We start from the raw sequence: 16,462 nt of genomic DNA, 5'->3' as shown, positions 1-16,462 counted from the left end.
CTAAGCAGCAAACAATCAGCAGCCATGGGCTCCTCTAAGCAGCAGCAATCAGCAGCCATGGGCTCCTCTAAGCAGCAACAATCAGCAGCCATGGGCTCCTCTAAGCAGCTACAATCAGCAGCCACGGGCTCCTCTAAGCAGCAACAATCAGCAGCCATGAGCTCCTCTAAGCAGCAGCAATCAGCAGCCATGGGCCTCCTCTAAGCAGCTACAATCAGCAGCCACGGGCTCTCCTCACAGTGCCTCTACCTCAAACACTATCCAGCCTCTGTGGATAGACCTGAAAAAAGCAGAGCAGCAAGACAACTCAAGAACCTCAAGAAACCAGAACCTTCTGCAGGAAGAACCGAAACCCCTCAGGACAGCGGTGCACACGTCTGCTGGGGGAGGAGAATCATTTATAGAAGCAAAACAGTGTTTGTGCAGAATTGCAGAATTTACTTGGCATCATCAGGTCACCCAGGACCCAGCCATCCATGCCAGCAAATAGCTCAGAAAGGTTGCCAGAAGAAAGCCTCTTTTCACATGTTTATGTGGAGAGTTTGCCAAGGCATCCCTGGAACTTTGATTGACCAACACTGGACATGGGTTTTTGGCAGTGGGACCAGTGGAGCAGATAATGCCCCAATCCCCACGGTAGTTATCTAGTGCAGTGGGGAGGGGGTTGGGGACTCTGGGGACCTTCCTAGGCCATCACAGACGTCCGAACGGTTTTCTGAGACCATTGGTCAGGGGACTGTTTCAGGAGCCAGAAGATCTGTAATCCATCGAGGCATGGACTCCACAAGACTTCTGAAGGTGTCCTGTGGTATCTAGCACCAAGATGTTCCATTAGCAGATCCTTTAAGTCCTGTAAGGTGTAAGGTGGGGGCCCTCCATGAGCACCAATAAGCCTTAGGTTCCCTCCATTGACCCCAAGGTTGTCCTTCCTTGAAGCACTTTTGGGTTGGTGCTGACCACTGCATACCAGGAGGAACATCTCCATATGTTCTGGAGATGTTCTGACCCAGTCCATTTATCAAGAACTGACTGTTCACTCGCTGCCTAATCTGTAGATCCACCCCTGGAAGCAGATAATCAGTGTTATTTTAATGAAAGAGGTTTTAATGTTATGGATGTATGTAGTGGGTGTAGCAGGTGTAGCAGGTGTAGCAGGACCATGGAGGTCAATTTTTTTTTTAGAAACTGTCCCTTGTTTTTTGGAGCTACAGGAGCTTCCAAATGGGTTTTGAATGGGTGATCCCATAGAGGAAACCATCGTTAACCTTGGCTGGTTGTCCAGCAGGTCATACTGGTCAACTAGTTTGGTCAAGCCGGTAATGCTAGTGGATGGACGCAGTCTGGCTGGTCATGCTAGTTGACTAGCTTGGTCATACAGGTTGAATGTTTTTGGGTCAGATTGCTCATTTGACCATTGATCTACAAGCAAAAGCTGGTACCAGAAGATCTTCTGGAACCAGAAGATGTTGTCCCATGGGGTTCCATGCTGGCCTCACATATGGATGCCCACCAAGGTCAGTGATGGGGTTTAAACCAGGAGGGCTCAAACATGGAGCATCATCTGAGCTGTACACTGCACTGGGGCCTAGATGGGGGACCCATGTGAGATGAAGGTGGACTGGGGGCCCCATTTTGGGAAGCCCCACTCAGAGCCCATGCCCACCTAGAACCCACATGAGCAAGTTGCCTGGGGGGGTACTCTGGGGGACCTTTCCTAGGCCTTCACAGACGTCCGAACGGTTTTCTGAGGACCATTGGGTCAGGACTGTTCAGCTGTAATCCATCGAGGCATGGACTCCACAAGGACTTCTGAAGGTGTCCTGTGGTATCTAGCACCAAGATGTTCCATTAGCAGATCCTTTAAGTCCTGTAAGGTGTAAAGGTGGGGGCCTCCAATGAGCACCAATAAGCCTTAGGTTCCCTCCATTGACCCAAGGTTGTCCTTCCTTGAAGCACTTTTTGGTTGGTGCTGACCACTGCATACCAGGAGGAAACATCTCCATATGTTCTGGAGATGTTCTGACCCAGTCATTTATCAAGAACTGACTGTTCACTCGCTGCCTAATCTGTAGATCCACCTCTGGAAGCAGATAATCAGTGTTATTTTAATGAAAGAGGTTTTAATGTTATGGATGTATGTAGTGGGTGTAGCAGGTGTAGCAGGTGTAGCAGGACCATGGAGGTCAATTTTTTTTTAGAAACTGTCCTTGTTTTTGGAGCTACAGGAGCTTTCCAATGGGTTTTTGAATGGGTGATCCCATAGAGGAACCATCGTTAACCTTGGCTGGTTGTCCAGCAGGTCATACTGGTCAACTAGTTTGGTCAAGCCGGTAATGCTAGTGGATGGACGCAGTCTGGCTGGTCATGCTAGTTGACTAGCTTGGTCATACAGGTTGAATGTTTTGGTCAGATTGCTCATTTGACCATTGATCTACAAGCAAAAGCTGGTACCAGAAGATCTTCTGGAACCAGAAGATGTTGTCCATGGGTTCCATGCTGGCCTCACATATGGATGCCCACCAAGGTCAGTGATGGGGTTAAACCAGGAGGGCTCAAACATGAGCATCATCTGAGCTGTACACTGCACTGGGGCCTAGATGGGACCCATGTGAGATGAAGGTGGACTGGGGCCCATTTGGGAAGCCCACTCAGAGCCCATGCCCACCTAGAACCCACATGAGCAAGTTGCCTGGGGGGGTACTCTGGGGACCTTCCTAGGCCTTCACAGACGTCCGAACGGTTTCTGAGACCATTGGTCAGGACTGTTCAGCTGTAATCCATCGAGGCATGGACTCCACAAGACTTCTGAAGGTGTCCTGTGGTATCTAGCACCAAGATGTTCCATTAGCAGATCCTTTAAGTCCTGTAAGGTGTAAGGTGGGGCCTCCATGAGCACCAATAAGCCTTAGGTTCCCTCCATTGACCCAAGGTTGCCCTTTTTTGGAGCACTTTTGGTAGGTACTGACCACTACACTACTACACTACACTACATTTGGGAAGCCCACTCAGAGCCCATGCCCACCTGGAACCCAGATGGGCAAGTTGGCTGGGAGTAACCAATGAGGGTGGGGCTTCCGTTTGTGTTGATTGAAAAATGACAAAGACAGCAAAACAAAGGAAGAACAGAAGTTTAATCATTATATTAAAAGAAATAACAATCAGAGATCAATCAGAGATCAATCAGAGATCAATCAGGACTGAAAGAAAAGGGTCTTTTGAAGAAAGTAACGGACCAGGAGAGTCGGGAAAGGGGAGAACCGAAGAACTGAAGACTACGGAGTCAAAGCGGGTCGGCCGACCCCGCCGGGTTGCCGGCGACCCTGAAGTTCAACAAAGCCCATGCTGACCGGTCAGTCTCTGAGAGTCCGAGGTGAGCCGAGACGTAAAAACACACGTTTCCTGGGACTGGTTTGCATATACGAGGTGGGCGACAATCGTTCCCCCGAGAATGTCCACATGCAAACCCGCTGTTGTTTTTGTTGTTGGTGTTTTTTTTGTTTGTTTTTGTTTTTTGAAAAATCAAAAAAAAAAAAAAAATACATATATCTGTGTACAATACAGACAATATTCTCTACACAATCAAGTTAAGGGCAATTCCTGCTAGTCGTATCAATATAGTACAGATCTATGCTTTGCACAGCAAGGATAGTTTCTGCAAGAGGGTTCAAGTACACTAGGGAACTCAAACACTGTGGCGCCCCTTTCGGCGCTGGGGATCGTGGGAATTGTAGTCCTGGGAGGCCTGCTGTAGTGTTAAGCCATGACGGATGGGGGTGGAGGGGTAGATTGGGGGGGTAGCGAGAAAGAGGATGGACCTAGATGTCTCTATGTGAGTGTGTGTGAGAAAGTGTGTGTGAGAGAGTGTGTGTGTGTGTGTGTGTGTGTTCCAGAAACACAAGAAAAGGAAAAGTGAGTACATGTGTAACGAAGAGTCGCCGCAGCGATGATCGCCACCATCAGTCCACCGTCCGGCGAAACGAGGAGAAGTAAGAAAAAGGGGCTCATGCACGACAGAGTCTCTCTCTCTTTCTCTCTCTGTCCCTAACATCCCATAATAATACAAAAGAAAACAAAGACATGTCCTCGTTGTCCCGTCCTTTCCCTGCTTAAACTCCTTCACACGTATGATTTAGTTATTTATTTATATATTTATATATTACAGCCTGTCCCCCAATCCAAAAAATATATATATTAAAAATCCGTACAGCCGTTCATTCGTATTAAAGGGGAAGTCCATTACATTTCCAAAATTGCACAATTCACTGTTGGAGATAAACTCATGATTCAGGGTTTGTTTGTTTTTTTGTATCTGTGAAACTGAGCTTCACCGTAGAGAAACGTAAATTTCTTTACAGTGGTGGTGAATGGAACCAGACTTCGGTCGCCATGACTACGACACAAATGCAGCCATTTTTTTTCGCTATCCAAACCCAGCAGTGAACCTACCAGAGTGCCCCCAGAGTGTCCTGTGAGTTTTACATGATGATGGTAAATGAGGGGCAAAGCTGACACAATACATACATACATAGTCTTTGGGACCTATTTTTATTTTTTCGTTTCGCAGGAATGTATCCCTCCGCCATAAAAACGTAAAAGACCTTAAAGTTGTAGTAAAACGTTGTAAAAAGCTGTAGTGTCTCGGGCGTCAGGCAGGGCATCCGCTGAAACCCAGCAAGTATAAAAAACACTTTAAAGACGTGATAAAAGTTACGACTAAAGCAACGTTAGCTGCCGGAATTCGGTCCGGAGCGAACATTTTAAACGTCTGTTCGAGAAGCTAGAAAATATGGCTATTTTGGTGGACGTCTTTGCTGGATATTAAATGAGGACGGGCGCTAAATTGAGACAGAAGTTGGGTCAATTGAAGGAAGAAAAAAAAAATAATACAACTTATGTAACCAATTAAAAAACACAGTAGTCAAAAATTTGCATAAAAATATAACAGCCATAGGAATAAAAAAATATATATTTATATATGATGCCAAAAACTGCCAAAACTGCATTTCCGTGGCTGTCTCACGTCAGTTGAGGTTCTCTGGAAAAAAACAAAAAGCTATTCGCGGCCTTGGACATCGGGTTCCATTCACCACCACTGTGAGCTATTCTGGTTTGGGAATTTTCTCCGGAACGGAACGTTTCACGCCAATATCACCCAGTACTGCTGTTCACATCTGACAAGATTTACTTATGTAGCAATTTTGAACAATCAGTGGTGTTCCCCTTTAAGTGCTGAATGCTCTATAAAATGCCATTTTAAGATGATTCAAGCTTCCAGCGTTTTTCCACACGTCCCCTCTAGCTTGCTTAAAGCCCTGCCATTAATAATATATATAGTTTTTTAATATATATATATATCTATATCTATATATATATATATAGTTTTCTCAGAAATGACCTCTTCCCATATCGTGTGTTTCTATTGTACAAAAATATACAATTCTCTCCTTTATCAAAAGCATTTTACATCAAGCCAACATTTCTCTTAGTCCATAGAAACTCTCTTGATCAAAGGGTTAAAAACAGGCATTTTAGTCCATCCCTGCGTTTTAATCTCTTTCTGTCCGTCCTCCGTTCCTCTGTTTTCCAGCCAGGGCTGCAACTTTCTATAATTAATGATCTGGAGACTATTCCGTTCATACACTAAAAGAACCAATATAGCGCCCCCTACACTTCCTGTAGTGTATTACAGTCTGTCAGAACGAGCGTGTCAATCATATGATCATTATAGAGCATTATAGAGCGCCCCCTACGCTTCCTGTAGTGTATTACAGTCTGTCAGAATGAGCGTGTGGATCATATGAACATTATAGAGCACTATAGAGCGCCCCCTACACTTCCTGTAGTGTATTACAGTCTGTCAGAATCACCGGATGTTCATATGAACATTATAAAGCATTATAGAGCGCCTCTGAATAAACGGCGCGTCATAACTGACATCCCCGACATCGTTCGTTGCAGCCCTGCTCTCGTCTCATGTCCGTCGTCCTTTAACACATTCAGTGGTCTCTCTCTCTCTCTCTCTTCTTCTCTCTCTCGCTCGCCCCTCTTCCTCCTCCTCCTCATCCTCACTGGTCCACCAGCCGGCTCTCGTATTTGTTGAGGATGTTGCGGCAGCGGCCCAGTTCCTTGCGTATGTCGGCCACCTCCTGCCTGAGGGCGGCGTTCTCGCGCTCCAGGAAAGCGGCTCGGACCGAGATCTGGTTCTCCTTCAGCCGCCGGGCGTCCCGCGAACGCTTCGCCGCCTCGTTGTTCTTTGAGCGTCGGCTCCAGTATTTCTCGTCCTGGAGACAGAGGGGACAATGGAGAGGATTAATGTCAGGGCAGAGGCTATGTTGACAGAAATTTGTGGACAGCCTTGGCAAGCTTGGTGTCCGACTGGAGCGAACGAGGCTAATGTTGCTAACAAACAATGGAAGCTTATGTACACCAATTAGCATAGTGTTACCTGCAGGGCCAAATCAAGCAAACAGACTAAACAGTGGGGCTATAAGCTACATTAGCTTTTATTAGCATTAGCTGATTTTTAAAGGACCCATATCATGCAAAAGTGATTTTTTTGTGTATTAATAAGCTGTAGATTTTTAAATGTTTTTTTTACGAATGAATTTCTCGGCCTGACGCAGCTGAATGTAAACGATGGCTGTTTACAGTGTTTACAGTGTTTACCTTCAGGTTGTCGGGGACGAGCATCTTGCGGGCCTTTTTGATCATGGGCTGGGGCTTCAGCTCCTCCTCGCTGAAACGATGCCGCCGGGGGTCGAATGCCTCCTGTCCCGGCACGCTCGACAGGGCCACGTCGGCAGGGTCAGGATCGAAGGTCATCATGTCGTTGCCGTTGGTGGCGGGCGGGGCGGTGAGTGGGGGGCAGGAGGAAGAGGAGGGCGAGGGCGAGGGGTCCAGGCTGCCCTGAGGAGTGCCTGAATACACGGAGACAGAAAGGAAGAAAACGGCATGGTTAAAACATTTAATAGACATTTTTTTTTAAATATTATTTTTAAAAAAAAACATTTTACCCCCCCAAAAATGTTTGACTTAATATTTACATAATTTTATGAAGAAAAAAAAATGACACTGAAAATATCTACTCATAATATATATATAAATATATATGTATACATATATTATTGATTCTTATATTTTGAAGAATGGTGTGTGCTGGGTGTCAGACTCCACTAGTGATCAGCAGAGGGCAGCAGTAAGTAAAGCACTGCATTGCCTCCAGTCACATGGTCACTGCTGCTCCTCATATTCTGGTAAATATCTGCTGATTCTCTTCATCAGAGACGTTTATTAAATATTTACAGATTCCGGTGAGAATGAAAGATGAAAAATGATGAAAGTAGGGTTTTAGGATTGTCTGTATGGTAATGTATGGTTATCAAAGCAGGTACATTTGCTTATGACCAGTATTTAGGTATAAGACCCAACCGAACTGAGAATCCCACCAATTTCTTACGGTTATCATAGTTTTGTGAACCAGTCAGTCGATTAATGGAGAAAATAATTAGCACATGAATCTATAATGAGAATTTTAGATTAGTTGGATTTGAGTTCCTAGATTCCCAAAATTTTACGTTATTATTGTAAGTTACAGTAACAGGGTGGTAAACAGGTTTGTAAAACTGACAATCCATCATCTTTATCCATCAAACCACAACTTACACACTCAGTACATGCATTCCGGGGCAACTTTATTACTTTAATATATGCAAATGAGCGTATGCAAATCCATTCTTATAACTTAATAAGCGAGAGTGGGCGGGGCTAAACTGCTGCAGGCTGAATAGGCAGATAGATAGCTGCAGGCGGTGGCAGCAGCAGCAGCAGCAGCAAAGGCCACTGCTCATGAGGAATGAGCCGAGATTGCTCAGGAACTCTGCCGGCAGAAGCTTGGGCCTGGCTGTGCACCTCGTCTTGGACGGGTCAGAACAGCAGTAGGTGGCTCTAGTGCTAAAGACGCTTGTGATGAAGGGGTTAACCGTTCTGAGGCCATGTGAGGAACCTTTAACATACGACATCCCAAATCCCAGGAAACCAGGGACGTTTTCCAGGCCGCGGGCCCTTTAACGCTGCTTCTCGACTCAGCTCCCGTGTGCTCTCACCACACACACATGCACTCACACACACTCACACACTCCTCCCACTCCTCCTCCCACCCTCTCTCACTCTGCTGCTCTCGCCCGCCGCACGTGAGAGAGCGCGTGCACGCGCACCACGTGTGTGAAATGAGGAAGAGATTTTGAAAACACGCGAAGAGACAAACACACTCACGCACACACACACACTCGCGCACACTCACACACACACACTCCGTCACTCGCTCGCTCGCTCACTCACATACACACACACTCGCTCTCTTACTTCCTTTCATTAGTTGTGTATGGTTCTGTCCAGCTGTCCTGCTACGCCACTCTCTCTCTCTCTTTCTTTCTCTCTCTCTTTTATCTGCCTGTTATGTCCCTCGCACGGCCTGCGATGACTGATAGCAGTGTATTTACTGTACATTCCAAGCCCAGCCCAATCTTAACTGCACAGAGGATAAACAAGGGCCTTACACACAGCCTTAAGACACACACACGCACACACACACACACATTCAACAAGGCCTTATGAATCAAATCCCTCGGGCCGGTTCAGGTTGCTGTAGGATTACTGTGTGTTTAATGGTGCTGTCCGAACTTATATCAATATCAATGACCCATTCAGGCTGAACAGTGCCAGGATGACCAGTGTGTTGATGGTCGGTGTAGTGTAGTGGGTAACTTCGTTGCCTTCCACGTGACGGGCCAGAGTTTAATCCCTGGCCTGGCCAAGCGCACCACTCTATACTAATAAGAGACTTCGGGCAAGATGCCTAACACTACATTCTCCAACCTCTGTAACGTGATTAACGGACGGGTCACTCTGGATGAGACTGGCTACCAAACACTGGCTATATATGTAGAAAGAGATCTTTAATCAGTATCCACTATGAATTATTCAGCATCTACTATGAATTACTCAGTATCCACTACAAATTATCCAGTATCCGGTATGAATTATTCAGTATCTACTACAAATTATTCAGTATCCGGTATGAATTATTCAGTATCTACTACAAATTATTCAGTATCTGGTATGAATTATTCAGTATCTACTACAAATTATTCAGTATCCGGTATGAATTATTCAGTATCTACTACAAATTATTCAGTATCCGGTATGAATTATTCAGTATCTACTACAAATTATTCAGTATCTACTACAAATTATTCAGTATCCGGTATGAATTATTCAGTATCTACTACAAATTATTCAGTATCCGGTATGAATTATTCAGTATCTACTACAAATTATTCAGTATCTACTACAAATTATTCAGTATCTACTACAAATTATTCAGTATCCGGTATGAATTATTCAGTATCTACTACAAATTATTCAGTATCCACTACAAATTATTCAGTATCCACTACAAATGATCCAGTATCCACTATGAATTATTTAGTGTCTACTACAAATTATTCAGTATCCACGACAAATGATCCAGTATCCACTATGAATTATTCAGTATCCACAAATTATCAAGTACCACTATGAATTATTCAGTATCCACTATGAATTATTCAGCATCTATCTCAATTTATTCAGTATCCACTATGAATTATCCAGTACCACTATGAATTATTCAGCATCTACTACAAATGATTCAGTATCCACTATGTATGATTCAGTAAATGTTTACAGAACTGCAAATCCAAAAAGACACAGAACCAGTGAAACTGCAGTGGAACATAGAATGTCCTGCACTCTCATCCACTCATATATAAATATAGCAGTCCACCTTACTGCCATAACATACACTACATGGACAGAAGTATTGGGACACCCCTCTTAATCACTGAATTCAGGTGTCTGATTTAGTCTAATTGCCACAGGTGTATATGATCCAGCCCCTAGTCCTGCAGTCTGCCTTTCCTCCATACATCAGTGAAAGAACGGGAGGTTCTGAAGAGCTCACTGAACTCCAGCGTGGTTCTGTATGTAATAGGAGACACCGCTGCACCAACAACAACAAGTCAGCTGGTGAAATTTCCTCCATCCTAGATCTTCCTCCATCAGCTGTGAGTGGTGTTATTATTGAACAGTGGAAGAGTTTAGGAGGAACAGCTCACAGAGAGCAGCTCAGTGTCCACCGAGTGTCTGTCAGACCACGTAAAGGTACAGAGCGGGGTCAGGGCTGAGTGCAGAAAAGCCTCCAATAACTGCAGAGCTCCAGACCTGCTCTGGCATTAATTAAAACCAGCAGAGAAAACCTGGATAAATCTGGATACATGGCCAAACGTCCCACAGACACACTCAGACATCCTGTAGCAAGCCTTCCCAGAAGCTGCAAAGGGGGACCAACTCCATATTAATGCCTATAGACTTAAAACTGGTCATCATAATAGCTCCTGCAGGTGTAATGTATAGGTGTCCCAATACTTTTGTCCACCTTAATCTGCAGTCCGTCAGCACACTCTCAGATTGATCGCATCAATACAGGGTCTAATCTTCGAACAACTTATGGAGGACCACCACAGCCCGTCCTTCTGACGAGGACTCACCGTGCAGGCAGTCGCCGCTCCTCATCATGTCCAGGCCGAGCAGCGTGGGCGAGGAAGATGCAGAGGCTGACGACGACGACGACGAAGACGACGATGAAGACGAAGAACATGGCAGTGGGGAGGTGGGTGTGCACTGGGAGCTTTGCGAGGGAACCTGCGCGGCGTTGGAGGCGCCGTTGATGCTGCCCATGCCGTTCTCCGTCAGGAACTCCTCCAGGTCCATGTACTGCAGCTGGAACAGGCCGCCGTCGCACGGCAGCGTCCGCTCCCACAGCGGCCCGCCGAGGAAGCCGTTTGTGCCGTTGGAGAAACCGGAGGCGCTCGAGCTGCTGGCGCCATCCGAAGCGAGGCCGCCGGCACCCCGTCCACGTGCAGAGCTACGTCCCAGAGAGTCCTCGTCCACATCTAACCTGTCCTTATCTGAAACAGAGAGACAGACAGAGAGGGAACCGGGTCAGTGTTCATGAACATCCAGGGAATTCTGGACCATTTCTATTGGTCCATTTGTCCTACAGTGATGGTTGAAGCAGGATGCTAACTGGTGTACATAAGCTTCCATAGCATGTTAGCTACCTCGTAGCTTCATAACATGACTTCACTTGAGCAAAAATACCATTTGGGCCAAGGCGTAAGACTGATCCGTCCCTAAAGTACTGCTTAAACATTAAATTAGCATGTAGCGCAGAACTACATTGAGGTGAAACAATTACAGCTACTTTATTTACCATCCAAGCCCACCAGTAAAGCTACACAAGTCTTCTTTTATAGTTTATATGACATTATAATGATGGTAAAATAGTGGCAACTCTCAACTCAACAATACAGTTTTCTTTAGGGACTACTTTCTGCCGCATGCCTGCAGCATGTATCCCTCCACTGTTTTAATGCTATGCCATTTTGTGAAAATGTTTTGGATGTTGTTGTGTTTTTTTTAACCATAGTAAAACTAAACTGCCTCAGGCATCAGGTGGCGTATTCATAACCATTTGGTGTAATAACCTTTAGAGGTTCAGACGTCAGGTTCCATTCACCGCCGCTTCGACCAACTCGACTCGGAAGGGTTTCTCTAAAAACGGATGGTTTCCCACCTAAACGCTCCGAAAGACCATGTTTGCTTCGTAACCACTTCACTCTACAGAAAATCTAAAGATGAGGTGACGTTCCCCTTTAACCGTTGAACTGAAAAAGCAGCCCCATCTTTAAAAATAGCGGTAAAAATCGCATTCGGCCTGGTGAAATACGCCAAGCAGGAGCAGTTCCGGCTGCTTTTGGACCTCTAAGGTCTATGGACTGAAATTCCTGTTGCGTAATCGCTGCGGATCAAAACTGTGTTGATCGAGCTGGTTCAGAAACAAACAGTCCACTGCTGATCCTGCTTAGTCAGGTATGCATACCAATACTATTAAGCCTGGCTCAGACGTCCAAGTCAAGCCTTGCCAGCTAATGGCACCTTAGCCGGTTACAGGACAGGCCACAGCGTCTAAATAGGTAGTGACCCCACGTCACCCTGCTCTGGCCGGTTAGCATACCCACGAGGAAACCTCTGGGATTTGCCTATGCCCACTTAAATATGCAGTGGTTCACAGCTATGGAAATAAACCCCCCTGCCAGGCCTCGGCGAGCTGCTGAGGAGAGGGGCAAGCGGCCCTAATCCAACTCTTTCTGTTACCAGGCTGGAGCAGAAAATGGTCAATGAGCCTTTTAGAAGCTTTATATCTCCTAAAAAATCTAAGTTCTGTAGAAAAACGATGGTTTTCCACTCGCCTCCAGCAGCGGGACACTCCTGCTGAGCTGGCTAGCATTTCTTTATTTAGTTAGCTACCAGCTAGCTGCTACTAGCACAGACAATTAAGCCAAAATACTTCTCTTTAGAGACATACAAGATCAATAAAGCCTCCTAGATGAAATATTAGGCCAAACTACATCAGTTATTAGTGTTTTTAATTAGGTATTTACATAATTACCTGAGGGCTGTACTCTATCTATGCAGCTAGGCGCTAGCTAGGCTAGTCTTGCTAACCAGGGGCATATTTACGTTTTATCTGAGGTAATTCAAAGGTTTCTGCATTAATAGTTTCTGTGGAAGATGGTTATTTAACTGGAATTCTGTTATCTGGCCACTTATCTATACAAACAAAAACTAATACATAGGCGAAATTATTCATATTCATATTTAATAACAGTGAGTCACACAGTGGCAGAAAACACATTAGCAAGTCTTGTTGAGATTTCTGAACACCTCCACTCGGTTCCAGGCAAGCGTGTAGGCATGTACGCAGGATGCTAACTGGTGTACATAAGCTTCCATGGCTTGCTACGTTAGCCTCACAGCTACAGTGGCGGAGCTACAGTCTCTCAAATGTAGGTATTGTGATATACACTGAGGAGGCGGAGCTACAGTCTCTCATTAGGGTGAATATTAATTAATAACGCTCTAAATGTAGATATTGTGATATACACTGAGGAGGCGGAGCTACAGTCTCTCATTAGGGTGAATAATAATTAATAACGCTCTAAATGTAGGTATTGTGATATACACTGAGGAGGCGGAGCTACAGTCTCTCATTAGGGTGAATAATAATTAATAACGCTCTAAATGTAGGTATTGTGATATACACTGAGGAGGAGGAGCTACAGTCTCTCATTAGGGTGAATATTAATAACGCTCTAAATGTAGGTATTGAGTTATACAATGAGGAGGAGGAGCTACAGTCTCTCATTAGGGTGAATAATAATTAATAACGCTCTAAATGTAGGTATTGAGTTATACACTGAGGAGGCGGAGCTACAGTTATTCATTAGAGTGAATAATAATTAATAATGCTCTAAATGTAGGTATTGTGATATACACTGAGGAGGCGGAGCTACAGTCTCTCATTAGGGTGAATATTAATAACGCTCTAAATGTAGGTATTGTGATATACACTGAGGAGGAGGAGCTACAGTCTCTCATTAGGGTGAATAATAATTAATAACGCTCTAAATGTAGGTATTGTGATATACACTGAGGAGGAGGAGCTACAGTCTCTCATTAGGGTGAATATTAATAACGCTCTAAATGTAGGTATTGTGATATACACTGAGGAGGAGGAGCTACAGTCTCTCATTAGGGTGAATATTAATAACGCTCTAAATGTAGGTATTGTGATATACACTGAGGAGGCGGAGCTACAGTCTCTCATTAGAGTTCTGGAAAGCTTGTCCAACCTAGCAACAGTTGCTAGGAAGGAAGGAGTGGGTTATTTATTAGGTGATTAATGAGCAGGAGATGTGTGTTATGCTGTGCAGAATGATGTGGGCTGGTGTGTGTTCAGGTCCTCACCCTTCATTTCACAGCAGTCTCTGAAGCGCTGGTCCCCCTTCATCGGCAGCTGCAGGAGGGATTTGAGGTTAGCCACAGAGTTTATTTGTCCGCCGCTCAGGGAGCCTCCTGGCTGGTTGGAGCTGCCGCACTGCGGGCTGGCTCCAGCAGGGGGCAGGTCAGGGGGCAGGAGCTGAGAGAGCGGCCCGGCCATCAGCTAAAGCTGGACGAGTTCACTAGTATTCAATCAACATACACAGCAATAAGTCACATGACCCTGTAAGGTGAGTAAACAAAGAATAGCAGCACAGTACAGTGGTTTAATGGACCCCTACCACGGATTATTAATTTTATTTATAATTATTATTAATATTACATTTATTATTTTCATTTTTACATTTTATTTTCCCTCCACCTGAGGTCGACGTATAACTTTGTGTGAGTTCATATTTTTGGCAAAGTTCCAGTTTATACCATTTTTCAATCCTACATTCAATTACAATTACACAGGCTGTGTTACTGTGTCTTTAAGACTGACATATGTAAATAAGCTCCATTCTGATTGGCTGCCCTGTGTTGCGCCTCGGTCGATAATTTCTTATTACAAAAAATAAAGCGAAGTTTTGTTGTCATGATATGCGCCCTTTCACACCAACACACGTAAACGAGTGCGTAAATATCTAATATGCAAATGAGTTTTTGTCACTTTTATGACATCACAGAAGCAACCAACTCAAAACCTAAAAACTAAAATTTTGTAAATGTAACTCCGCTTACAGACCTAGTGGATTCTTTATTTATTTCTTTTTTTAAAGTTTAATGATATGTACCCTTATGAATACTAATACATGTAAATGAGCTCTGTTCTCATTGGCTGCCCAGCATTGTGCCTCATCCGGAAAGCAGTCCCGGCTGAACCACCAGTCATACCTGAGTGTTCTTAGACGGCTGTAGGCCGAGAAAAGCCAGACTTAGACTTACGCCAGTGACTTGCGAGTGTTCTGGGTTTTGTGACATCACAAAACCTGTGACATCATAATGTACCGACGTACAGCTTTGTTTGTGGACTGGTGGGAGATTGTGAACGTTTCTGTAACATTTGAGGACGTTTACACGCTGTATCAAACTCTTATTTTGGAAAATCGAGGGCAAATTCAGCTTTGCACGGCACGGGCCCTTTAATTTCAATAAAAGTCTCTGGAAATGCGACTTTTTTAAGAGGTTTATCTCATTTTTTATCGTTTTAACATTTTTCTAAGAACATGACAAGAAGTCCAGACACTGTACATGGATTTCACCAGCCTGACTAATGTTCTAACACTCTTATAGCACTTGTATAACACTCTCCTAATGAGCAACGTTATATATTTAGCCTCTATTTCCTTGCCAGCATATCGGTTCTGCAGGGAACTCCAGTGCAGGCTGTAATCTGTTGACAGCAGTAGATTATAGACCAGTGTTTACCACCTCATGTTTTCTTATTTATCTAATTTTTATGGTCAACACACCTGAACCTAGCTCTTATGGGCATTTCCTACCTGGCACAGGTGTACTGGGAGCTGGGACACAGCAGACAGAAATGTGGACTGGCATGCAAATATGAATTAGCCCACACACACACACACACACACACACACCAGGGCCTCCACAGTACACCACTAGACTACTACTCCTACATGCTATACACACTGGGCTAATGACAGCCGTGCATGCAGGCATGCACACGAGCAGCAATGCAGACAGATCTGCACGAGCAGGGAGCAGTGGAGCAGGCTTACCTTCAGGCTTCTCGAGCGAGTCTTTCAGAATATGAGTGGCATGCTATCTGCATGTGCTGCTGCTGCTGCTGCTGGAGGTGGTGGTGGTGTTGTTGTAGGTCCACTGGGTCCAAGTGTGTAAAATCCCGTGCAGTTGCTGCAAAGCTGCACGAACTTGAGCCAGATGAAAGCAAAAAAGGATTCACGCGCGTCCGAGATTAAAACAGACCTCCCCCGAAAACTAAAGGTACAAACAGGCTGAAAAGTTTCTCTTAAGGTGGAAAAGGGTGGAAAATTCCAGCGGCAGCGCAGAGGAGCCCGGAGAAGAGCCCGAACGTCGCTCCCTTAAAAAAATAAATGAAAACAAAACGAGGGGGGAAAGAACCCGTGCACGAGCAGCCCGTCGCAGCCGCGCGCTCTGATTGGTTGGATGTTATCGTGTTTTTTTCTCTCTTTGCTCCTCGATCGCTTTTTTCCTTCCTTCCCTCCTCCTCCTCCTCCTCCTCCTCCTCTTCCTCAGTGTGTGTGAGCGTGCGAGCGAGCGAGCGCGCGAGAGTGCGTGCCTGTGTGTGTGTGTGTGTGTGTGTGTGCCTGCCTGTGTCTCTCAGGCTCCTCGCTCAGCTGGAACGAACACGGGCGAAGTCACGTGACGTCACACCTCTCCCCGGCCTCATGAATATTAATGAGACACGCCTCCTCGTGAGAGGCACGCGCGAGTGCGAATCCTTTAATGATTCACTAAAGAATCAGATCAATAGCTATCGGACAATTGTTTATAAATAAATATATTAATATATAAATGTAGTATATAATTAAAA

General features: G+C 45.0%; 1 protein-coding gene across 1 annotated transcript; it reads right to left on the bottom strand.

Moving 5' to 3' along the window:
* Nucleotides 1-3,112: 3,112 nt before the first annotated feature.
* Nucleotides 3,113-16,399, bottom strand: dbpb (D site albumin promoter binding protein b). Its single transcript, XM_072671968.1, has 5 exons — nt 15,666-16,399; nt 13,909-14,123; nt 10,587-11,006; nt 6,667-6,917; nt 3,113-6,281 (listed from the first exon to the last, which is right to left on the bottom strand). Exons 2-5 carry the CDS (start codon nt 14,099-14,101, stop codon nt 6,066-6,068), a joined length of 1,080 nt encoding a protein of 359 aa, XP_072528069.1. The 5' UTR covers nt 14,102-14,123; nt 15,666-16,399; the 3' UTR covers nt 3,113-6,065.
* Nucleotides 16,400-16,462: the final 63 nt, after the last annotated feature.

This window comes from Salminus brasiliensis, unplaced genomic scaffold (assembly GCF_030463535.1).
Source record: "Salminus brasiliensis unplaced genomic scaffold, fSalBra1.hap2 scaffold_114, whole genome shotgun sequence".
In the NCBI taxonomy this organism is placed as follows: domain Eukaryota; kingdom Metazoa; phylum Chordata; class Actinopteri; order Characiformes; family Bryconidae; genus Salminus; species Salminus brasiliensis.
Note: the sequence above shows the minus strand (reverse complement) of the source record. Positions and strands in the feature narration are given on the sequence as shown.

Bases quoted from the DNA above. Each gene is read 5' to 3' on its own strand.
- dbpb (XM_072671968.1), bottom strand. From the start codon at position 14,101: ATGGCCGGGCCGCTCTCTCAGCTCCTGCCCCCTGACCTGCCCCCTGCT. The intron at 11,007-13,908 runs GTGAGGACCTGA...TCTCTGTTTCAG, and splicing joins AGACTGCTGTGAAATGAAGG to ATAAGGACAGGTTAGATGTG. The intron at 6,282-6,666 runs GTAAACACTGTA...CTCTGTCTCCAG, and splicing joins TCGTCCCCGACAACCTGAAG to GACGAGAAATACTGGAGCCG.